Source organism: Vanessa cardui, chromosome 6 (assembly GCF_905220365.1).
Source record: "Vanessa cardui chromosome 6, ilVanCard2.1, whole genome shotgun sequence".
Taxonomy (NCBI): Eukaryota; Metazoa; Arthropoda; class Insecta; order Lepidoptera; family Nymphalidae; genus Vanessa; species Vanessa cardui.
This window is the reverse complement of record NC_061128.1, coordinates 13,041,562-13,068,209: the sequence shown is the minus strand read 5'-3', so window position 1 is coordinate 13,068,209 and position 26,648 is coordinate 13,041,562. Positions and strand designations below refer to the sequence as shown.

General features: G+C 34.3%; 1 protein-coding gene across 2 annotated transcripts in view; it reads right to left on the bottom strand.

The window, feature by feature from the left end:
- LOC124530607 (vesicular glutamate transporter 1) overlaps positions 1-26,648 on the bottom strand; it is a 52,825-nt gene that overhangs the window by 1,068 nt on the left and 25,109 nt on the right. For both annotated transcript variants that reach the window (XM_047104838.1, XM_047104837.1), the window contains exons 2-10: positions 13,189-13,378; positions 9,501-9,619; positions 7,009-7,123; positions 5,732-5,906; positions 4,015-4,115; positions 3,318-3,474; positions 2,401-2,573; positions 1,757-1,860; positions 1,077-1,197 (exon numbers count right to left, since the gene is read on the bottom strand). In XM_047104838.1, the coding sequence (XP_046960794.1) occupies positions 1,077-1,197; positions 1,757-1,860; positions 2,401-2,573; positions 3,318-3,474; positions 4,015-4,115; positions 5,732-5,906; positions 7,009-7,123; positions 9,501-9,619; positions 13,189-13,378 (1,255 nt within the window). The remainder of the gene's footprint in view (positions 1-1,076; positions 1,198-1,756; positions 1,861-2,400; positions 2,574-3,317; positions 3,475-4,014; positions 4,116-5,731; positions 5,907-7,008; positions 7,124-9,500; positions 9,620-13,188; positions 13,379-26,648) is intronic.

The window sequence follows — 26,648 nt, the reverse complement described above, 5'->3', positions numbered from 1 at the left end:
GTCGTATGTGATCCACTTTTCATCACCAGTTATCAGCTTCTTCAAAAATAGTTCGGTTTCATTACGTCGTAATAAAGAATCACAAATGAGTACACGGTTCATTAGGTTTCTTTCAGTGAGTTCACGAGGCACCCATATATCGAGCTTTTTTGTGTACCCAGCTTTATCCAAATGAGTCAAAACCGTTTTGTGGTCAATTGCCAGTTCTTCAGCTACATCGTAACTACTAATATGCCGATCTTGCTCCACTTTTTCGAAAATGGCATCAATTTTGTCCGTAACAGGGCGACCAGAGCGAGATGCATCTTTGATATCAAAATTTCCGGCTTGAAAACGCTTAAACCAAATTTGCGCTACTCTCACAGATACTGCATTAGGCCCATAAACATCACAAATTTTTTTCGCGGCTGAGTTGCATTTTTACCTTTTTTATAGTAAAATTTTAAAATGTATCGAATTTCTTCTTTAGATTCACTCATTTTAACAACAACAAAAACAAATGAAAATCACACAAATTCCTAATTTGAATTTGGAAGTGCCTTCTTTAAAATTAAAACTTTTTAATGATACCAAAACCAGCCAGATACAAATGGTATAGCCAAAGAGATTTTATTACAAGTTCATACATACTATATGCGAAAAGACTTTTTCCCCAACCTAATATATGTTCAATTCTTAATAATATAATTAAAAATGTTAATTATTTCTCCACAAATAACGTTAATAAATAGGAATATATATTATATTATTAACTTGTAAACTTGGTTGTAGGGCTTCGTGCAAGCCTGCTTAGGTTGGTACCATATATCATATTATATTCTACTGCCAAACAGAAGTAATCAGTATTTTCGTGTATGCAAGGTTGGTGGTGCATTGGCTATGTAACAAGCCATTAATATTTTAACACCACTATTGTCTATGGGCTTTGGTGACTACTTACCACTTAGTTGTCCATTTGCTTGTCCATCTCCCTAAATCTAACTAGCGGAAATTAAATTAAAAAAAAAAACCCGCCGAATTTCTTTCGCGCGGTTCTTCTCAAGTAGGGTAGTATAAAAGTTTTATATAGTATTTACCCTATCTGTTACTATGGAACCGGCTAGCGGTGGGCTGATTATACCGGGTAGCGTAGCGATAGTATTTGAAAGTCCCATCAGAACACTCGCATGTGGGGGGGCGATGTCTAGATGGTTGACACTGGAAAAGGATATTAACACATATATCAGTACATAGTATAAAACAAAGTCGATTACCGCTGTCTGCTTGTATGCTTAAATCTTTAAAATTACGCAATGGAATTTGATGCATTTTTATTAAAAGATTGATTCGAGAGGAAGGTTTTTGTAAATAATATATGGACAATAGAAATTGAAACAAATAAGAATCTGTAGTATTCTTAGTATCAGCATTGCACCGGGGTGCAAGCCGGGATGGGTCGTATATATATATAAACTAAAAAATACTGTCTTTTAGCGTTGCCCCATTGACTCTCTTAGTAATATTAAATACACAGTAAATGTTACCATATTTGAAATATAATTAAACAGCGCCATCTATCCGTGAAATATGGAAGCTGTTTTTTTATGTATATTGCAAAACTCAATCCGTGTCAAAGAATACTGAAAAGATGATTGACTAATGATTAAGACATAATTAATATACAATTATTCGTGACTATTTTCACAATGGTGTTAAATAAAATTTAATGAGATGAGAACAAATTAACGTTTGTAATTAAGTTACACATAATATTAACCTGAAACCAGACCAAGCGAAGCCCCCGAGCCCGACGGCGATCGTGAGACACACGACGCAGCCCGACACCGAGGGGGCGTACGCAGCTGCCACCATGAATATCGTCTGAAAAATATACACAATATTCATTAATGATGATAGCGGGTTCAAACCCAGGCAAGCACCGCTGATTCATGTGCTTAATTTGTCTTTATAATTCATCTCGTGCTCAGCGGTGAAGGAAAACATCGTGAGGAAACCTGCATGTGGCAAAGTTCATATAAATTCTGCCACATGTGTATTCCAACAACCCGCATTGAAACAGCGTGGTATGTTGCAAAACTTCTCCTCAAAGGGAGAGGAGACTTTAACCCAGCAGTGGGAAATTTACAGGCTGTTGTTTTTGGTGCTGTTGAATTAAAATATTAACTGTTTTTTTCTCAATATAAATTTGTAATTTGTAACTGTTTTACAAATGTTTCCAGCATAATGAACTGAAATAGTTTTCACAATGGTAAACTGTATGAGCTGCTATGAGCTAATATTTTTGTAAAAGGGAGTTGCTGTCAATTTTCTTATATATGTAATTATTGGTCCAATACGTTGAATGCTTAAAAATGAATGGACATAGTAAATCATAAAGTTTCCATGGAAGGTGCATGTCACCTGAGCTAGAAAGGCACCGCAGTTGAACAATTTCCTAATGTTGGTTCTCGACAAAATCTCCATCTTTAGCAACCAATCCGCCATGTGACCGGCGACTTGGAGCACCACAGCCATTGCCAAGTACGGAACGGCTGATAGCCACCCGGTTTGTGACGTTTGGAACTTGAATACATCTGAAAAAAAATAAAGTTATATATTACAGACAAAAACTCTTACTATCTTAATTTTATTTTGTATGAATTTGTATACTTTTTGTGATTTTTTCTAACGTAAATTTTGAATTAATTTAATGAATTATTTAATTTTAATTTGTCCCTATATCAATTCAAACTATTTGTGTTTTTAATTTTATTAAGTGCATGTTTATTTTTATGGTCTTTAATTTTTATCAATTTTGGCTTATTTTTTTTTTAGTCTTTCTACTCATGTTGCTATAATTATGTGCTAATGTATTTTTAAAACAAATATTGTAATTGTTGTGGCTACTTTAAAAAGCTTCACATGTTAGGTATTTTCACTTAATTGTTTTACATTTGTCATAAAAACATGTAGTAGCTACGAGTGGTCCTTAAATAAAATAAATAAAAATAAAATAAAAAGCTCGACAAAAATCAAACTTTACCAATGTCACATAAATCGTCACACCCATTTTACACCCTTAAGGGGTGACTCACTCCTCCCCCTTAAATATTTGGTGTATTTTGCTGTTAGAGAGGCAACAGATATACATAATTTGTGAAAATTACAACTGTCTAGCAATTGCTGTTCTGAAGATACAGCTTGGTGACAGACAGACAGACAGATAGACAGACAGCGAAGTCTTAGTAATGGGGTCCCGTTTTTATCCTCAGTTACGGAATTACGGAACTCTAAAAAGGTTAAATATATACAGTAATTGTTAGGTATTTAATCATTACCTTGCATAAATGTCGGGAGGAATGTGAGTAGCGTGTAAAAGCCCCAGTTCTCGCTGAAGTGGGCCATTACAATAGCCCAGACAGGTCCGGATGTCAACATTGCTTTCCATGGGTGTCGAATTTGTGTCCCTTCAACTGCTAGAGCGCCCCGAGACTCCTGAAAAAAGATCATTATACACATTAACAACCTGTAAATTTTCCACTGCTGTACTAAGGCTTTCTGTCCCTTTGAGAAGGGTTTGGAACATATTCCACTATGCTGTTCCAATGAGTGTTACTGGATTCACATGTGGTTTTGGAACATATTGAACCACAATTTCTGGGGATTCTGATTTGGCAGAATTTCGATAAAATTAGACACATGCAGTTGATGTTTTCCTTTATCATCGCGCACGAGATGAATTATAAATACAGATTAAGTACAAAATTATTTAGTGGTTAAGATGCACGCGTTCTAACTCCTGGGTCATCTCAGCATACGAAGATACATAAATACAACAACAACAAATATACAAACACACACATAGATCAAATCAAATTATAATACATTTTGTTCAAATAGGCTTTCCAAGCACTTCTGAACACTTATTACACTAGGTATACAACATAACCCAGACACCAGACAGAGGCCAGAAAGCTACAGCTTCTGTCTTATTCATCATTTACTCGATTTGTTTATATACTAAAACTAAGTTACCTGTATATATTTCAACTCAGCGGCTGTTATATGCGGATCTTTTTCTGGTGATTCCTTGACAACGAGCCACCATATCGTCGTCCACACCAAACCCAATATACCTGGAATCATTTCAGTTTTAACATTTAAAATCGAAAGAAATTAAAAAGAAGTGAAATTTCTTAACAACGAAACGGATGCGTGTTATTTGATAGATTTTTAAGGACATTGGTGAGCGGTTGGCCAAATGCAACCCGATGCTAAGTACTATTGGTCGTTGCAATTGGCGCCAATCTTGGTGGTTGGTGCCAAACAAACCTTGAAAACTAAAATGTCTTGTTCCTTATCCCTATTCACTGGCTCACTTACCCTTCAAATCCGAATACTACAATCCTAAGATTTTGTTGTTTGGAGTTAAAATATATGAGTGGATATTGTCCTATTAAGAGATCATTTCTATCAATTTGTTCTTTATGTCGCTACAATTAATTGTCGGGATATATAGCTCTTTCTCTTTCTCCCTACTATATTATATCATATCTTTTTTCTCTCTCGTGGATCGAAACGATACATGTGAGGCGAGGCCTTAAAACTTTACGCTCAATACGTCTTCATATATACAATCGAATCATCATAAGTTTTACTTCAAAATTCATTAATTATAAGACGTAGAAAATAGTCTAATGTACTAATCACTAGAGACACGTACCAGGTTTCACGAGGGTGCTATCAATATATATATAATATAATATATACAACTGTTCCGTTACTGAGTGACTGAGTGACTGACAGACAACGCACAAACTCAAATTGCTTTATTCAATATAGAAGTATTACACTTTCTTATTAATGGTTAATTGAAACAGTACCACCGGTTCGGAAAAGAAAATACCCTGTACTGAGAAGAACCGGCGAAAGAAACTCAGAGGTTTTTTTTTTGTTTTTTTTTTTTTTTTCAGTCTAAACCACTGGACCTAGAGACTTGAAATTTGGCACACGTATGCCTTAAGTGTCCTAGAGGTGCACTTAGAAGGGATTTTTTAAAATTCCCACGGGATAGGGAATAAATGGGATTCATATTTTCGAACCAAAGTAGCTCTATCTCCGTAACTGTAATTATTAGGGGTTTCAAATTTAGTATGCAAGTAGGTTATAACAACAACTAAAAACTATTTTTAGGATATTTCAGAATTCCCAAGGGATAGGGAATAAACGGGACTTTTTTATTAATATATTGTTTGCGTACCAACTAGAACGGTAACATGTGGTCGTATGCGTATACAATAGGTGGTAGGTGAGTAGGTTGCTCTACTGTTTATGTCAGGCGTTTACAGATATAAATATATTTACCACCTAGTTCCCAACATGTAGTTACACTGACTCACCCTTTAAACCATAATCCAATAATAAGTACTTCTCTAATGTATTGATGGAAAGAACGCGTGCATCTTAACCGATGGTTGCGGGTTCAAACCCAGGCAAGCACCGCTGATTCATGTGCTTAATTCGTCTTTATAATTCATCTCGTGTTCAGCGGTGAAGGAAAACATCGTGAGGAAACCTGCATGTGACAAATTTCATATTAATTCTGCCACATGTGTATTCCACCAACCCGCATTGGAACAGCGTGGTGGAATATGTTCGAAACCTTCTCCTCAAAGGGAGAGGAGGCCTTTAGCCCAGCAAGGGGAATTTACAGGCTGTTGTTGTTGTTGTTGTTGTAATGTATTGTACTCACCGAAGACATAGAAAATACCCGGCCAGCCGGTGTAGTGTGTCAGCATGGAGCTGACAGGCATGGCGACGACGGTGCCGACGTAACTGCCACTGAACGCGAACGTCGCGAGCCGGGCGCGCTCGTCGCTCGGAGCCCAGCGCGACCACACTGCGTGGATGCACGGGTACGTCACGCCCTGAGAACATTTCATCATCTTTTCTCTATCTTCTTTACATAGTATGAAACGAGCCTTTGAGCAGATATAGCCCACTGGTTTCATCGCGTGCATTTGTAAGCACCACTGAATATTCATGTGCCCAATTTGTGTTTATAAATCAATCTCAAGCTCGGCGGTGAAGGAAAACATGGGCAAACCTGCATGTGTCTAATTTCATAGAACTTCTGCCACATGTGTATTTCATCAACCCGCATTGGAACAGCGTAGTGGAATATGTTCCAAACCTTCTCCTCAAACCGCATTAGCCCTACAGCGAGAAATTTACAGGCTGTTGTTGTTGTTGTATAGTATAAAACAAAGTCGCTTACCGCTGTCTGTCCCTATGTATGCTTAGATCTTTGAAAATATGCAACGGATTTTGATGCGGTTTCTTTTAATTTTATATCATAGATTAATGAAACTGTCGACCAATGAAACGCCGTCAATTTTGCAAATATTGTTTATTTGACTTTTTTTATAGTTGCAATAGAGTATAGAAGTTTGCATGTCAAATAGTATACTACAACAACACATACAAATAACTAACCATTTTTAGATTTATTTATTTAAAGGCGTTATATATTTAAACAATTTCATACTGAATTCAACTGTTATTACTTTACAAAACAAAATATAAACACACTATCGCACGCAATTTTTTTTTGCTAACTATTCACTTTTTTTGCTGACGCTATTGTTATGATAATTAAATTTATTGACTCGAATATTTTTTAGTATTACACATAAAGCATTTTTTTTTTTAAATAACCAAAATAAAATATTTTTTTTAATTTAATTTTGTGATATTTTAAAACTTTGTGTTATATTAAATGTTAAATTGTATTTTCTGTAATAGTTATTAGTTATGTCAATGTTATTGATTATTATTTAATGTTTTATTGAATTTATTATTATTGTTTTTTAATTTAAATCTTGATATACTACAATTATTATATTTTGCATGATGTGATAGCGTTTAATTAAAAGGACATTTAAGTTATTTTTAATAGTTTGATAATGAAATGAATGTAATAATGTTTTCTTTTGTTGGTGATCCAAATAATAAGATAAAAATAAATACCTCAAACAGGCCTTCCAACACTCGTACTGCGATCAGTAACGCGGTGCTCGTGTGCGCCAGAGGTGGAGTGAAGAGCGTCAAAAGGGATGTAGCGCCAACTCCTATCGCGAACATCCTGTATACATAAAATACAAATATTTATAACTGTCTACCCCCAATATAAGCAGGTCATCAATTGTCACAGCTCTTCGATTCGTTCCGGCCACATTCCATTAAATAACTTAGATTTTCTTTTGGGTAAAACAGCTTCACCTAACTGTAGTGTAACATCATACAACGTACCATGTAATAATGGAGTGTTCTCGGAATGAGACTGATAGAATTTCTTTTTTATCTCTTATTGCAGGGAGTTGGGGGGGGGGATGTGATAGTATTCTCAATAACCCTACATCAGAACCTGCGCATGTTTTGTACAATTAATGAATTTAAGTATAATGACTTGTCAGCACTATGATGGTGGCATTTTCTTAAAAGCCTATTTCTTAAATGTCAAAGATTACCTTAAGATGCTATTTATACTCCTAGTCTATTCCAATAACAGAAGCAGAATTTAGATTGAAATAGATCATATCATTTGAAAATAACTTTTGGTTAACAATACAACAATATTACATTTAACTACTTAGATCAGTAGTTCCTAAAATTATTTTTCTAGTAAACCACGATTTTTCAAGAATCCTTAATGAACACTGTAGATTTTTAAAGATCTCACCACATTAGTTAATTGACGATTGATAATAAAATACTTTAATCCTAAAAAAATGTAAAATTAACATAACCGGACGCAATTATGATTCACTAAGTATCAATAAAACGGACTTTTAACAATGGGAAATAATAAATATTGACAGTAATTATTATTCTAAGTAAAAAATAAAATACGGCGTACGAATATAAGAATAAAAAAAGATTTTTTATTATTTATAAAAAAATTAAAACAGAAAAATACACTCCTGTCTCAAAAATATACAAAGAACTCAATATAACCAAATAATAATAATAATAATAATAATAATAACCAAAGAATAATAATATCTGGCTTTGGCAAGGACTTTTGAATAGTCATTTAACAAGTATATCAAGTGAAGCTACCACCGGTTAGAAAAGTAGATTCTAACGGGAAGAACCGGCAAGACACTCAGTAGTTACTCTTATTAAGCGACTTCAAACAAACGAGTGTTCTCAATTCAACAGGCATTTTTTTATGTTTGTTCGTCGATTACTTCGCTTTTTAGTTAGAAAGAAGATACTCCTGGAATGGTACCATGATGAGGATATCAAAGTCTGATGATGTGATCCTGGAGAAATCGAGGGGATTTATCAAATTTTATAGGCACATGTACCGTGTTTTACATATTTTATGAAGTTATATTGGCATTTGCTTCTGGCAATCATAATGTTATACTGCTAAGCTGATGATGGAAGGTATAAGTCCTCAATTACTAGGAGTTAGGAAATAGTTCTTTCAACATTAATATATGAATTTATACTCCTCTTCGTAGCTTTTATGAAGAGAAGTACAGGTTCACTAAACATTTCTTTTGTAATGTTATTGTTTGGTATATCATGCTCCAGAAGTGGCCCCGTAAAGTTTTATTGAAATAGGTTTAGCGCTTTTTTGAAAAATCAACAAATAACCATTTGTTACATAAGGACTTTTAATTTCTATTTTGAGAAAATAACACTAAAAAGCAATGATGTTATAGTAAACAGATATGTTATTAACGCGCAAAAAGTGAAGACTAGAAAACGTCCTAATTGGGACGTTTGCCTTTAGTTGTTTTACGTAGTAATACGTTATAATACATCATAATTACGTAGTAATACGTTTTGCGTAATTAAAACATCTATCCCTTTTACTTATTGTTTTTATCAAGCTATCCTTTTTACTTTTAACGAAATGTAAAAATAAACTAAAATAAACGGGCCCCGGCGCGGCACACTTTTTTCTGTTGTTTAGTATGGATATAACATATCTGTTTATTAGAATATCATTGCTAAAAATAATATAATATTTTTTCTAAAAAATTACACCGACTTCAATGTGATCATTAAAAATTAATAAAATAATTTGATTTAACAAAATGTAGAAATATTTACAGAAGATTTCAAATCCAGGCAAGTACCACTCACTATATATACATATGTGCTTAATTTGCGTTTATAGTTCCTGTTTCCACAGGAAACATGCAGGTTTCCACCTGCATGTGTTTATTTCATCGAAATTAGACACACGTGTATTCCACCAACCCGCATTGGAACAGTGTGGTGGAATATGTTCCAAACCCTGTCCTTAATAGAAGAGGAGGCCTTATCCCAGCAGTGGGAAATTTACAGGCTGTTACTTTACTTACTTTAACTTTTTTTATGTAATATTGTATCTACTGTTGGTTGTCCTAATGAAAACCAACAAAATGAATTGGTATTTCTGATTTATCAACGTCAAACAGAATATATATAATTTATCTGTTGTTCTATAAAAAGGAACGAACCTGTTACCTCCTATTTTAGCAGCCAGCCAGCCACCGGGTAGTTGTGTGATGATGTAGCCGTAGAAGAACGAACTCAATACGAGACCCTTTGTTTGATACGACCAGTCGAATTCTGGAACCTGTAACATACAATTACTACATAGTATAAAACAATATCGATTCCGACTTTCCTTTTGTATAATGTATGCTTAAAATTACCCAACGGATTTTGATGCGGTTCTTTTAAAACATAGATTTAAGAGGAGTCAGGGCGTCACGATTGCATGCGTAAGCGATCCCTTGGCGCCCGCCGCAAGACGGAGAGGGTACCGCTGGTTTTTTAGAGGGTAAACCCGGTAGACCTGAGCGTACTCGGCGTTCAGGGAACCGGGGAGTCCCACACCGCCCACTTTCCATCATGTGGAGGAAGCGCACAACGCGTTTTTCCAGCGTGAAAAAAAAGAATCTTTAAAGCTACGCAACGGATTTTGATGCGGTTTTTTAATACATTGAGTTTGAGAGAAGGATCAATAAATAATATGGTATAAAAAACACTGATAATTTTAGAGGTATTACTATTATCTATCTATCTATATTATATATCTTACTACTAAGGTGAATGTCATAAATAAACATATTTTATGCGATTACATTGCAAACGGCTCGGCTTAAAAAGGTCTATAAGCCCCAAGCAAAGCCGGGGCGGATTGCTAGTATGTTAATAAATTAATGGTTTCCAAGACCCATGGATAAGTCAGATACACCATTTCAAACTACTCGGACGATGAGGAAACAAACCAACAAGAATAATAATAACATTTTCATGCACTCACTGATACACTAATTGCACTTTGAAGTATAGGTAATTACTGCTTTCTATATAAATTGGGTCTGCTAGGTAAACATCAAAGGTATTCTATCATTCACCTAGAATGAACATTCTCACAACATATTATAAATCAAAGTGCGCTCGGCTAAGTCTTTCTGCATGCGCGTTCGCGATGAACTAAAAAACTACTGAACACGTTTTCATGCGGTTTCCACTAATAGATAGAGAGATTCATAATGCAGGTTTATGTATTTAATGTATTAAGGATTTTAAGTAAATATGTTGAAATAGAATGACAATTTTTTAACATGTCAGAAAAACGCAACAAAAAAATATAAAAAGAAATCTTATATCCTGTGCCGGGACGGGTTACAAGTATATAAAATAACAAACATTTATAATAAACATTAATCATAAGTTGTGATAAAAACAAAGTATATAAAAAAATAATAGTTATTATTATTCAAATTATGACTTTATTTAATAAATTACAATTGTTATGATTATGTTTAACGTGGGTATATTTTTTGTTGCCGCCTGTATTTAGTTGTAAGTGATTTCGTAAAAATAGCTTATAATATTGTTTAAATGCTTTATAACTTTGAAATTGTTATATATATACAACTGTTATAACTTGTTTTTAAAAAATAAAAATATTATAATATACTCTTGTAATCCTAATTATGTTTGAGGGATAACAGGATACTTTAATGACGTTATGTTTATAAAACTTTGGCGATTGGGCGTTGTTATAGTTATCTTTTTTCATAAGCTTATTTATTTTATACAAGTTTTTATGTGTGGCTACGTTTAAGGGGTTGGTGTAAGTAATCTTTACACTATATTTTATAAATTATATGTGTAATTCTGATGTACAAGTTACACTATTACTAAGTTTCATTAAAATCTATTCAATAGTTTTTGCGTGAAAGTGTAACAAAGATCCATGAATATAGACTTTCTCCTATACAAGTAGTAATGATTGCTTAATTTATTTGAATTTCCACAAAATATTGAAATAAAAGTGGACACCACCGCCCATAGACAATAGCGCTCTGAGAAATATTAACCGTTCCCTACATACAATGCGTGACCATCCTTGGAAACTAAGATGTTTCCTTGTGCCTGTAGTTACACTGGCTCACTCACCCTTCAAATCGGAACACAAAAATACTGAGTTATTAGAAAAAGACGAATATGAAAACTTTGATAGTTATAATTTTAACAAAATAAACAAATATTTCATTTATAGTATACGATGTAACTGACCGAATATATAAAACGAACGAAAATATGTGTATGGTTACGACAGATCGTTTTAAGAGTAATAATACCTCTAATGGGACCAACCAACGTTGTCTAACAAAGCTCAGATGTTATGCCTTGTCTATGTTTAGTTATATTGACTCACTCACCATTCAAACCGAAACTCAACAATACGAAGTATTGATGTTAGTCAGTTAAATATCTGATGAGTGGATTGTATGAAAGTCTATACATTTTTAAATTATATATATAACCAGATTGATAGATTTAAAGTATAATTTGCTAAGCTTGCTGTGATACTGGTTATTCAGGTGAGTTTAATTTCCAGTAAGAAGGGTTATGTATCCTCGCAATTTCCTTCCTTTCCTATTAATAAATAAACATTATATTTATTTATAGTATTAGTATTATATATTTTATTTATAGTATACGATGTCACAGACTGAATTTATAAAACGAACGTTATAAAAATATATGTATGGTTACGACGGATCGTTTTACGAGTAATAATCCCTCTAATAGTAATATATATAAATTCGATTAGATATCATATCATTTTCGACTTTATGCCAACGACTTAGAGCTTTCCGTTTTTAATCTAACGGAACCGCTTATTTGATTACCAGTACCCAAAGTGTAGTCTGACCCTTAGCACTTCAGTATAGAGTTTAATTTGAAAGGCGATTGAGGGATTTTTTAATACATTTAATATGTATTTATGTCTGTCCGGGACGAAATCTTCAAAGTTCGTAAAACTTTATGACGTCATGAAGATTTTTGCTGAACAGAATTTTTTCCTATACGAATTACAAGATGAATTTTATATTTAAGTGCTTTAATTAAATTTTCTGGGTTTTGACGTAACTAAGGTATACTTTACTGCGGTTTTATTTCGATTAATTGAATTATAAGATCACATCTACAATTACTAATTTAAGGAAATACAGAATGTAATTTTTATAACCGTATATTGCAAAATTATACATTTTAATTTCATAAAAAATATATTTTTTGCAATAGCAACACTGCGTTCACAGTAACAAGTTTCTTTTTTTTTATTTTTAAATATTAATTGACGGTATTTTTGTGAAGAGGACTAAACTGTATGATAAAACCGTATGGCAACACAAACGTGTATTTATCGAATATAAAATAATAATCATTTAGTCGATTATCAGTATAATCGAAAACTATTTTAGGTTTTATTTTATTATTAATAACATTTATTAATTATCTCTTTGCTACAAGAGTTCGCTATGTTTTCTTTTGTTTGATATTTTAAAAAAAAATTAGACATTTAATCGATTACTAAAATCGCAAATTGATATTGAGTATATTTTTATTGCTTGAATTTGTTTCAAAATTTCTAATCGATTTAAAATAAATAAGATAATCGAATATAATCGAATCGTGTGAATCGGTTTTGCAGTCCTTTGCTAAACTGCTGGTACTCGTAAATTAGTCCATGGCCGAGTCCTTTCTTGTCCCAGTGCCGTGGACCAACTCTAGCTATATATACAGACAGACATATGAGACTGACGCCCAAAAATTTTAGCACCGCTGGCCATCAAACCAATTGCTACCAAAATGCTCTCAAGTATAACATTTACGTACAAAAACAATGGTTCCATTTTCCAGCTCGACTTCCATGGGTTCTGTCATCGCGACCACGGCGACGGACAGGTTTACCCTCAGGGCGTATACGTTGAAGAACCCGAAGAAAGCCAACAGAGCGACCACCAATCTCCTTTGCTCCCAAAACCGCCATGTTGTCTTGTGTTTTCGGTGCTCTTGTATTCGTTCTCTGAAACAGCATAGGAAGGATTTTGAGTACGCAGAAATAGATCTTTGTTATTAAAATGTTTCGTTTGGTATGATTGTTATTGTAGATTAAATATGTCAGGGTCCGTATTAGGAAATAAACGTCGAATAATCCTGCCTTTTACATAAAGGTTTTTCAAAAACATGGGAATCGTCAAAGATTCGTCTAAAGGGCAAATGTATATATTACTATCACTATTAATGTAGCCCATTCACATGATGTCTAGCTTAGATATTTTAAACTAGGCAGCGGATTTTAATGTACTTTTCAATAAACAGATGATTCTTTGTGGATAGAGTAAGGTTTACATATATAAGATGCATGCATGCATATCGTAGTAAAGAAAAGCCGAGATATACAATTTTTCCAGTAGTCAAAAATTTATTTCTGTTTATGTTTGATGTTCAATCTAAAACTTATCTATCTATACCTTTATTGTACGCTTGTGAAATCGGGAAGGTTAAACAGTTAACATTAAAATATTTATCTAGACAAATATAATGAGTGATTTTTGATATGGTGCAAGGAACGATGTGTAAAAGAATTTTCATTCGAATAGAGAATGCTTCGTGTCTTATGAGATTTCCTCTGACCCGTTAAAAGGGTCACGTGACCCAGTTGCCTTGAAAGAAATCACATTAAAATTAACTTATTCCGTATATTGTATACGTTGTACGAGTGAATTTTCGCTAACGTTGACATTTTCAGCTGTCCCTAAGGAGTAATGTAATTTATTGCTACGGAGAAGAATATTGTTGCTGTAAATTTATTTTACCTCGTGGACTATTTTCTTTTTAACTCCAAGGCCTCCTGTTTGAACAAGGCAGGCTGCTCTCGAAGGTAATAGCGAGCGTTTCGCAAAATTACCTTATATATTAATAGCATAAACTGATTTTTGTTCCAGTAACGATAGCTGCACATAAAAAAATGTTATGGTCCAGTTGTGATGTACAGAACATTGAAGAGGATTCTTACTTTTTTTTTTTAAAGTTACTGGCCAGTTAGAGATGTCTATGCTATATGAGAAAAAACGAAAAATTTAAACAAAATTAAATTGTTTTCGACTACAGTACGACACAACTTAGATGTTGCACCTGAAAATACAATTAAACCTATTACTGCCGATTTATACAACCAGTAGAAATAGCTCCCTAACACGCCATTCGACGCTATTCGTCGCTACAGATTCCCGCCTTAGTTCAACCCGAGAAAGCAAGTGCATGTAAATCGACGAATATATTAGGTCATATGATATTACAAGTTATTACGTTTGTGTAAAGATCATATTCACATAAGAAATAAATATTGATAATTAGGGATGGCGTACTTAATTCGGATGTGATCGGTTTTACGAATTTTGCCTATGCTACATCTAAGTGTCGTAATATACTTTACTAATGTGCGTGTTTTAATCGATGCAATTTCAGTCCTGATAGTCTATCTCTATATGTGCATGTGTGTAGTGAAAGTTTCTATGTGGATGAACGGATCCACTGAATTATCTTAGATTTTCTCTTCCACTTTCCAACCTTTTATTATAAATATTTAATAGAAATAGTACAATGAACAAGATTATTTTTATGAACAGATTAAAGAGCAAGTGGATTGACGGCATAGATAATATTTGACCCGAACAAAGTCCGGGTTTTCCGCCGCAAAAAGGACCTTAAAGTAAGCTTATAGATTAAGTACAGCTATTCATATAATCTAATATATTAATATTATAAATGTGAAAGTAACTCTGTTTATCTGACGCTCTTTCACGACCAAACCGCTGAACCGAATTGATTAAATTTGATATCAAGCAAACTTGAACTTCAAGCTAATGACATAAGCTCTTTTTGTCTTAAATATGAAAAACAACACCCTTAAACGCAAACGAAGCCGTGAGCGATTACTAGTTATATATTAAGCAATACTCACTATAATTCACCTAATTTGTTCAAATTAAAAAAAAGCCTATATTCATACTTATGATTAGCACCTATTTTTAAATTTAGATTTGAAAAGCATACATAATTTGTAACAATGGAATAAACTAACTACATCGACCCTCAAAAATATATTTGAGAGTTAAAACTGACTACGTGCTTAATTATTTCTTGAAGGTCTTGAATGTAGTGGCTGCATACAATAACATTTGAAACGATAAAATATATATTTAGTAACAATAATGTTATTCTGATAATAATATCTTGTACCTAAGATATTGGAAAATCAGATGGAGCATAAGGAACAAGGAAAGCGAATACAAAATCAAATTCGACTATCAATTACCGTGTGTGAAACAACGGGTCTTTTTGTCCATATAATACTTTGTTTCGTGCGCTCCACCTAACTTTTTTTCATAATCTGACGTTAGTACAACTAGTATATTTGATTTAATAGTCATAACTATGATATACTACGCACTATTCTTATAGTAGTAGTTATATAGCCGAGATGGTTAAGTGGTTAGAACGCGTGCCTTTTAACAGATGATTGTGGGTTCATGCCCAGGCAAGCACAACTGAATATTCATGTGCTTAATTTGTGCTCGGCGGTAAAGGGAATCATTGTGAGGTTCTGAAATACAGCATGGATCTAATTTCATATAAATTCTGCTACATGTGTATTCGACCAACCCGCATTTGAACAGCGTGATGAAATATGTTCTAAATCTTTTCCTCAAAAGGAGATGAGACTTCAGCCCAGCAGTGGGAAATTTAAAGGCTGTTGTTGTTGTTATTTTGTTGTACCAGTAAAGTAGATTAGAGATACACTTTAACACGATTAGAATCTATGTGTGTTGTCTGTAAAGCTAAATATAATTCGTCCAGCTTTTGAATTTAGAAAAATGGACGTCATTCGCGGCTGACTGTCAATGTCAAAAACGTGGGCCATTTGTAAGCGGAATCGTCGGTGATTGGGAAAAACCGCATCCATTTTTTTGTGATTTTGTCTCAGCTTAAGCTCTGGCGTTGAGGCAGTAAATGTGCCGGGTCATAGGGTTACAAAATCCATTGAATTATTTGTCACGTACGTGTTCGCAACGGTCAAAGTCACGGCGCTTAGGTCGAAATGGAAATATAGTCATGTGCGTTTAATCTGCAGTTTCCATTTAGAAGCATACCAAGCAGACTCAGACAGTAGCTGAAGAGTGTTAGTAAAGCACTTCCTTTAATCGAGAAACAACATCACGAATATGATGGCGGGGAATAACATCAATCATGGAGTTTGCACTGTGTTAACCCTAAGTAAGGGTGTAAGTAGCAGTGGCGCTTACGACCTTAGTCAAAAATAAGTAATTGTGAGAAATCTTTAATTAATAAATTCTTCTTCTAATAAATATTGTTTTCAAATGTGTTATTTAAAAAAAGAATAATTAAAGTCATACATATAACATATTACTTGTTATTTTAGACGTATAGTTTTTTTAAATGGGAACTACATAAGCCTTTTATGGATTACAAATTATAACAAAACATATAAATAAACGTGTATGCAAAGGAGAATGCCCAAAATACTATGGACTTTAGTATCGCCACAAAAATTTTTGTGTCAACTTTAATTCATGTTTATTTTATAGTGATAATGCTACAGAAACATATAAAAATAAAACAACATGGCTAAAACTCCGGAATTAATAAATATAAAAGTATTATTAATAAAATAAAAGTAGTTGTTAAATCTATATTAAGGTATGCTATGGTTTGAAAATAAGCCCAGCAGTGACAGCTGTTGAAAGAATGAAAGAGAAAGAGTCAGATGGAGAGAGAGAGAGAGAGAAATAAAACAATTAGGCAATATACAAAAATTATTTTATTTCATATTAATCATTTATATTCTTCAAAAATATAACAATATTCTTCAAAAATGTTATCTAAAAATTGGGCTGGTGCATTTACATCATTAAACGTACGCGCCTGCTGATCTCTTGGTTTAATTGCCGTTTCTCTGATGAAGTGACAGGTGGGTTTTCACGTCGTTCACAATCACTGTGGTTAAATTATAAGTCACAAGGTAAATTCTGCAAGGATTAAAAGTATAACTAAAGCAAAGGAGTCTCAGCCTCACAATCACTTTAGCTTATACTAACACCAATGCTGTTATACACGTACTAAAATATTACCACGAGCTTAAAACAACAACAACAACTACAAACAATGAAAACAGTTACTGAGTGACATATTACTCGTGCTGCCAGACAGAAGTAAAAGTTATTATCGATTTAGTTATCGATTATTTATTTATTATCTGTTTATAAATTGTATCTAAATAAACAAAAAGTCTTTTTAATGCATATTGCATATATTATAATAGTGTTATGCATATTTTAAGTATTTTTAGATAAAATGTAAAAAATTCTATTATATGTATATTGGAAATTAATTTTAAAAATAAGAATCGAAACTCGCAACGTCATCATAATCGGACTGAGTTGATCGATTTTATAAATATACAATGTAGACGAAACAACTACTTTTTTTTGGTTTGAAGTTATCCGGAGATATTATAATGTCATCATATTTAAAATAATTTGTTTAATTTTACTTTATAATAACTAAGTTTATAAAAGAGACACAAGAAGATTTTTTGCGATACTATTATTGGGCATTCTCCTTTATAACATTTTCAAATATCTCAGTGTCTCCTAACTTCCGGTTTTTATCGTACTAATTATTACGTTATTATTTTCGTTATCTGTGATGCTGTCAATGTCAATAGCAGCAATAGAAAAATAATAAAAAAAAAATTTTAAACGACAACAAAATCGATCGGTAATAAATTTAAAACATATTTTTGCACGGGAGTGTTGCAATTAAAAAAAAAAACACTGTAAAAATTTACAATAGAATGTGTATGAAAACAACGGAACCGGGAAAAGCGTAGAAAATGTGAATTTTGTGCAACGGATTTGAAACTCGATTATTATAATTTATCAATACGCGTCCATATGGGCATGGCATAGAGTATATATTTAATTGATAAAAACTTGCACACTAATTACAATCTTTCTCATGGCTATCTTATACGCTACGCTCTCATAATTTTGATGTGGCAACATATTATAAACTAGCCTTGCCATTTGGTTTCACTTGCTTTAAATTTACTTTATACTTATGATATCAATACAGTTATTTTTTTCCGCACACCGTCGTTTATGAAACAAAAAAAAAGAAGTATGGGGTTGTAAAATAAAAATTGGGTCAAGTTGTTATTCTGTTACTATTTTCCTTAATCATAATCATACACGTTTAAGAACAATAAATATACTCGTACAATTAAATTTATATATTTTTTATTAATGATAATAATATATTAAAATAATAATACATATATGAAAAGCAGAAAACAAATTCCTACAATTTCACCCAGTCTTATTTCAGTATGATTAATCAATGAAATATTAACTTTTACAAACCGATCTAAAATATATCTATATATATCTAAAAAATATATGCAACATATTAAACCAATTCACTTGCTATGTCCGCTTTAAAACTATAAATAGGAATGCAATTTGCATATCAATATAAATTAATAAAAATGAAACCGAAATAAAATATTATATTTATTACTATATAACTTACTGCCTAAAAAATTCGTCTATGTCTATTGTGACTACTTACCATCAGATGGTCCATTGATCTGTTCTTCTGATCAATAAAAGAAACACAAATTAATAACATAATTCAGATTTGAATCCGTAGTAACAGCCTGTTAATTTCCCACTGCTGGGCTAAGGCCTCCTCTTCCATTAAGGGTTTTGGAACATACTCCACCACGCTGTTCCAATGCGGGTTGCTGGAATGCACGTGTGGCAGAATTTCGATGAAATTAGACACGCCGAGCACGACATTAATTATAAACACAAATTAAGCACATATAGCGTTCTAACCACTGGGCCATCTCAGTTAGAATGCGTAGTACTCCGACGCTATCCAAATATTTTATCAAAAAAAATCTGGTAATATTTTTCGAACATTGCGACCAGCAAAAATATATAAACATATATTATTTGTGTGCTATAAAATACGCAGCACGTGCAACAGCGGAAATATGAACAGAGGCCGAAGACTGGCTTATATCTGTATCTATATCTACATGTATATACTGTGGGGTTGAAGGAGAAAACCAGCCGTGGTCGAAAATGAATTTATTCTGCTCACGTAATAATAGAGAGAAATCTTCAGTTATGACAATACAGAGATATTATTTGGGCACTTTCCACTATTTCCTTCACACTATTTATTATAGGAAATGTTCATTTACTATCTATATTTATATGTCGGCGCGGAACCACGAATTTAAGAAAAACACGTGTCCAGAAATGATTATTTTATTAATTTAAAACTGTTTCATTGTTAAATGAATAATTTCTAGTGAATTTTGAAATGTTAAATTACTCTGAAAAATTTAATGTTTGTAAACAACTGTTATCTTGAGTGAATAAGTCTACCCACCTATTTTTGTTATAAAAGATCAAGCGACCGCCGGTTTCGACAGACTTGGTCGAGCCGTCGGAGCGATCGGACCGTCTCATATTGGAATAAATCAGAGATGATTATTTCCTGAGTTTTATTTCATACCACCGAAGATGGTTAAAGATCGAAACTCTGACACTCGTGACGTCAGCTATGCTGACGTCATGTTTTTTAAAAACGCGCTCGGACATGCCTTCTCCGTTATCAGAAGCGGGATTGGAACAAGCTCCGATCTCTGCTACGTCCTCATCAGCTTCGGTTCCACCTGTCACATAAGGATCGCTACAAGACAGAACCATATTGCGAATTGATAAGAAGATCTCTAAGCACTTCACACTAACTGCCTGGTACATCTACGAGCAACTTCGGTGTAATGGGGCCCATCTAAGTGGGAGGACCGCAAACCACGGATCCAGTAAATCATTCATCAGCTCCAAGGCCGATTAATGCGGGAGTACCCACTTCGTCAACACTTAAGGCGGCTACTTCTTACAATTAAGAATAATACGCTACAAGGGCATCCTCATTTGCCATGCTGTTCATATGTGTGGAACATCTTAATTGAAAACTCAACAAGTGATCCACATGGATATCACGGAGATCATGGATATCGCGGGGAAATGAGACACTAAGATAAACAACACGTCAGGAAACAGCCGAGCAAAGGGCTAAGTGGAAAAAGTTATTACTACCCTCAAAAACGAGTTTCATAAGAATAACGACAGTGGAGAAGGTGGTCGGCAGAGGGCGCTCGTGATCAGCTTCGTCGTGCACCGCAGCCGGGCGACCAAGAAATGCGACTGGTGCAGAGCGCGCACCGTCCCGCAGAATGGCCGTGACAGTGGGAGTTACCATCCATATCACGAGCTGGTCAGTCAGTGCGAGTGGTCAACATCGACGAGAACTAATCATCGCATAAAACTGTGAGGCAAAATTTACTTATCTTACCTCTTAAAATCTAAAAAGAAAAAGCTTAAAATCTAAAAAGAAAAAGAAATAAAAAAAAAAGCAAAAAAAAAAAAAAAAAAAAAAAAAATTAATATTAATTACCATTGAGATTCCTCATGCAACCATAACTAGTGTGTGCCTACACTCTGGTTTGAGAGTGATACCTCTGAGCTAACCACGTGTTACCCTCGTACTACTCACGGATCCTTGATGTATCCAAAAGTGAACCATGAGATACCGTTGGGAGGCGTTGTGGAGCCGTGGTAGCCATTTATATACCGTAATCTGGAGAGTGATACCTCTGAGCTAACCACGTGTTACCCTCGAGCTACCCGCGGATCCTTGATGTATCCACAGAGAACCATGAGATACCGTAGGGAGACCTTGTGGACCGTGGTTAGACATGTATACACCACAGATCTACGAGAACCTTTAGTAGCCATTTTTATACCGTAATCTGGAGAGTGATACCTCTGAGCTAACCACGTGTTACCCTTGAGCTACCCGCGGATCCTTGATGTATCCAGAGAGAACCATGAGATACCGTAGGGAGACCTTGTGGACCGTGGTATGGACATGTATACACCACAGATCTACGAGAACTTTTAACAGTTATGATGACACAGTTATGAGCATAGAATGCGTAAAATCTGCCCATATTTATTATAATAAAGATGCATGAGAGATTTCTTTGTGTACTGTTTTACAAAACAATTATCAAAGGTCAACATGATGTGTTGCTTACAGATACCTGCTTCAAAAATGTTTTTTGATTCGCAGATTTCCAATCGCACAACTTAGGCAGGTGCAGAGCGCGCACCGCCTGTCAGAATGGCCGTGTCGGCGCGGAACCACGAATTTAAGAAAAACACGTGTCCAGAAATGATTATTTTATTAATTTAAAACTGTTTCATTGTTAAATGAATAATTTCTAGTGAATTTTGAAATGTTAAATTACTCTGAAAAATTTAATGTTTGTAAACAACTGTTATCTTGAGTGAATAAGTCTACCCACCTATTTTTGTTATAAAAGATCAAGCGACCGCCGGTTTCGACAGACTTGGTCGAGCCGTCGGAGCGATCGGACCGTCTCATATTGGAATAAATCAGAGATGATTATTTCCTGAGTTTTATTTCATACCACCGAAGATGGTTAAAGATCGAAACTCTGACACTCGTGACGTCAGCTATGCTGACGTCATGTTTTTTAAAAACGCGCTCGGACATGCCTTCTCCGTTATATACTATCCTGTATTTTTAAAAGTTCCATTTTTGTCTGAAATATAGCCTAGATAAGATTAAAGGCTCTGCACGGCTTTAATCAGCTTTGTTATTGTTATTGTTCAAACATTTGTAGTATGAATGGTAACCTATTCAATAAACGGCCTATCTAACACATACATACAATTTAGCTTTATATAATCTTTACTTAATATTAGTTAATAGTAAAAAAAACTCTAATGCGGCAGTCCAAACCGCCCTACAAGTGTTTTCCTTCGTTTTAAAACGCCAATTTCATATTTTAGGATTTTATATAATAAATGCGAAATTAATTCTGGACAGACAGTGTCTAAATAAGGCCAAACTGCTGAGACGAATTTAATGAAATTGGTTATGTAACAAGCAAGCTTTCTTCATAACATAGCAAGCTTGCACTCCAAGATCAAAGGGAAGGGAAGGGGGAAAAGATTTTATTCATAATACCGAAAAAATTATAATCCAAATACTTTGTTCAAGAATTACAATGGTATTACAAGCAAATTTGAATTGTTATTTAACAACTATATTAAGTGAACACCGGTTTAAAAAGTAGATTCTACCGAGAAGAACCGGCAAGAAACTCAGTACTCTTTTTTACCATTTAAGAATACAGTCATCTTACTTAATTACAATTATATATTATGCATGTAATATATCCAACCCGGACGTCAACCAGTATTAATTCAGCGCTTTTTTATCGTCTGTATAATCTTGTATTGAATAATATGCCTTCTTTACCAATGTATTTTTTACAAATTATGCCTGACAACTAACCTCTAAAATGCAAGCGAGACCGCAGACAAAAACTAGTACCATACATAAGTACTGTACCATACAAGAATTGGACTCGAAATCAGGATCATATATTGAGTTTTCTCAGACAATCGTTACACTCTCGTGCCTTGGAATCATGCAAATCCGTTAGCTATACGCTTGATCTCTTCTCAGACGTGTCGGATGACGGATCGCCTCATCAGACTGTGAGAGTGTGTCGCATACTTTAAGCTTTTGCACTTCTCAATTTTAATTATTTATTTTAGCAGAAACCATTCAAAAGGACATTGTCTTCATTAGGGCGGATAGTGTAGATTTGTATATCAATTTATATTGTTTTTCTAGATTGAGCTATATAAATAACAATGATCAATTTTATGTATTTTATGCGTTCCAAAGCCAAAACTTCAGAAGATTTTGATGAAACCTTGATGCGTTCTGTTTACGCCATGGAAAGCTTGCTGGTTGACCATAAAATTGTCAAACAGTTAACATGAAGATGTTTGCTTTTGATCAACACTTTGTTTTAAAAGACATACCTTTAGGAATACACGAACTGCCTTTTCCTCTGTCAGTGTAAATAAGGGCCAGTAACACAGTGTCAAGAGTCTAAATGGCCCAGTGGTTAGAACGCGTGCATCTTAACCGATGATTGCGGGTTCAAACCCAGGCAAGCACCGTTGATTTATGTGCTTAATTTGTTTTTATAATCATCTCGTACTCGGCGGTGAAGGAAAACATCGTGAGGAAACGTGCATGTGACAAATTTCATAGAAATTCTGCCACATGTGTATTCCACCAACCCGCATTGAAACAGCATGGTGGAATATGTTCCAAACCTTCTCCTCTAAGGGAGAGGAGGCCTTTAGCCCAGCAGTGGGAATTTACAGGCTGTTGTTTTTGTAACACAGCGTCACTAGGTATACATAAAAAACGCTGAACAAAATGTCCTAGGTGTTCTACAGGTTTAGTTATAAATCTATCCTTAAATCTCTCTATCCTTCATCTTAATAGTATTTCAACGAATATTCAAGACGTGCCTGAATATCAATAGCCTTGCCAATCAAGGCGTTGTCTCAAATGTTTCGGTAATCTTATCTTACCTGTGCAACGTGGGGCTCTAGTTTAATTCTAACAATGGGTATTCAAACTGTCACACAGAATATAGTATATAAAGCTGAACGTACATAGCTGTACCATTATATTTAACAGCCTATAATTATTCACTTGCGGGGTAAGGCCACCTCTTCTTTTTTGAGGTTTTGAGTTTTATTTTATCTCACCCAGGTGCGTACATGATGTTTTTTCCACCAAGCTCAGGATAAAATACAAACTTGGTGGTAAGGCTTTGTGCAAGCCCGCCTGGGTAGGTATCACCCACTCATCAGTTATTATACCGCCAAATAACAGTACTCAGTATTGTTGTGTTCCGGTTTGAAGGATGAGTGAGCCAGTGTAACTACAGGCACAAGGGACATAACATCTTAATTCCCAGGGTTGGTGGCGCATTGACAATGTAAGGAATAGTTAATATTTCTTACAGCGTCATTGTCTATGGGTGATGGTGACCACTTACCATCAGGTGGCCTATATGCTCGTCCACCAATTTCATTAAAAAAGAACCAATACAAATTAAGCGCATGGTAATTTAATGGTCTACCTAGCTTTGGACCCGCAATCATCAGATAAGACGTATGCTTTTTAACGACAGTCATCTCGGCTTATTAATTTAATGTTCCTATTGAATTGTCTGCGAAGGATCAATACACGCTTTATTGCTGAAATGGCTATTATGATGGTCCACTCAAGACTATGGATGCAGTCCCGATGTCTTTGGTTCAAATAGCAGGTCGAGCCAATAATAGTTATTGGATTTTTCTGTCAATAAATTCTTATTAGCAGCCTGGAGATATGAAGCCGTATATCACTTCACGTAAAGCCGTTGGTCTTGCGCCTTATATCTCTCAGATATCGGTTTATTGACCCGTGGGAGAATTAGAGTTAGGAATTAGGATAAAGAGTGCACCTATACATGCGCACAAAATTGTACACTTTAATGTGCAGTTGATCAATCATTTGAGAATGTTTGCTGATTCCTGTGTTTTGATTGATGAAGATATCGTCAATTTTATTCTCCTATACCGAACTGTATAATATAACAGAATATCATTAACACTGATATAAACAAAGAAAAAGTAATAAGTAACAGCTTTTTATTACTTGGAAAATTGATACTAAAGCCTATTCCACGAAACGAGCGCCCAAAAGGCATAGCCCTCACTCATTAGTCATTACTCAATTCTAAATAGACGTAACATTCATTAGATGTTCTTTTCATAATTTGTCTTAACTTTTGTCTTCTCTGTGTCCACAAATGAGGTGCGATTATTTTTCCTAGAAGTTCGACACGTGAAAAGGCCTGAAGTATGTCATGTAATATAATAAGGTCAAACATTAATCTTATGTAGGTATAAATCATTCGCATACGGATGTTCGGTGATGTGATCTATTATGGCATTTATCCACTGACGTTAATTACTAACTTGCCAGATAATAACAGTATCATATTTAATTGCTTGCTTTGTTTCTTCGCTATAACGCTAAACATATAGCTCTGTCCCGTGAAAATATATTTTATGGTTCTATCTTTATTTTATAGCAAATTCAATTCCTTTATTGGGAACAGTCTCGGCATTTTTACATAAATGTGCTTAGTTACGGGTATCGTTAGAATAACTGCATTTTTCTTTCGTTCATCGCGAATACAAATTTAAATTCCTTTATCTAATATTGCTTTGCACTTACTCATAATCGAAGTGAAAATAACACTTCATTGAAAACTAATATCTCCTTACTTGAAAAATACTGACAAGTAACTAGACGTTGATAACACTGTTCAAGGACAAGATGGAAATATATCCAAAGACTACGATGTATTTGATTGAAATCTGAGCAAATAACACAGTTATAGTCTATTTGTACGAATAATATATATTAAACGTCCATTACTTAGATAATAGGCTCATACGGACGGATGTTCATCCACTCTATTATGTAAATAAGAACCTAATAGTCCACAAAGGTCTCCGGTAGACGATGAACTAGCCCATTAAGAACGGACGCTTGTAATAAACATGCCACGCACATATTTAACGTGTAATTAATTTGCCATCTATTGTTTTGAAACATGGAGAAGTTTTTATGACTTATTAATTGTATTATATTAATACATTTATTACTGTAATTGGATTAACTTGGTGGTAGGACTTAGGTGCAAGCCTGTCAAAGATTTCGTTGGACAACTGTTTTGAACAACTTTTCGCTAATATAATAGTGCTGGCTTTGTCCGCAAATTTGTGGGCGTATGAATTAAAAAAGGTATTGCTGGGGCCCGAGTTACTTCTTCTTACATCTGCCAGGAAAAGTCGCTCCAAAATCGGTCCAGCTGTTCCAGATATTAGCCGAAACAAACCTACAAATATTGTAAAAAAAATTATAGACGGAAGTAGCGTTAGCAGAACGGGAAAGGTACAATGCTTATCTTTCTTTTACGCAACGATTTCTGCCAGTTCTTAAGATCTTTATTCCAAACATAAATTTCCAAAGTAATATAAGGAAACAGAGCCGGATGACATACATATCATTGTGGCTCATTACTAGTGACTTTGTGTAAGTTGATTCTATCACCAACAATTAGTTGTATTTCTGTGTTGCGGTGTGAATGGTGAGCCCGTGTAATTAGGTAACCACAAAGGATAAAGCCGGCATTTAGGATATAAGTAGTTATGTTTCTTATAACAGCG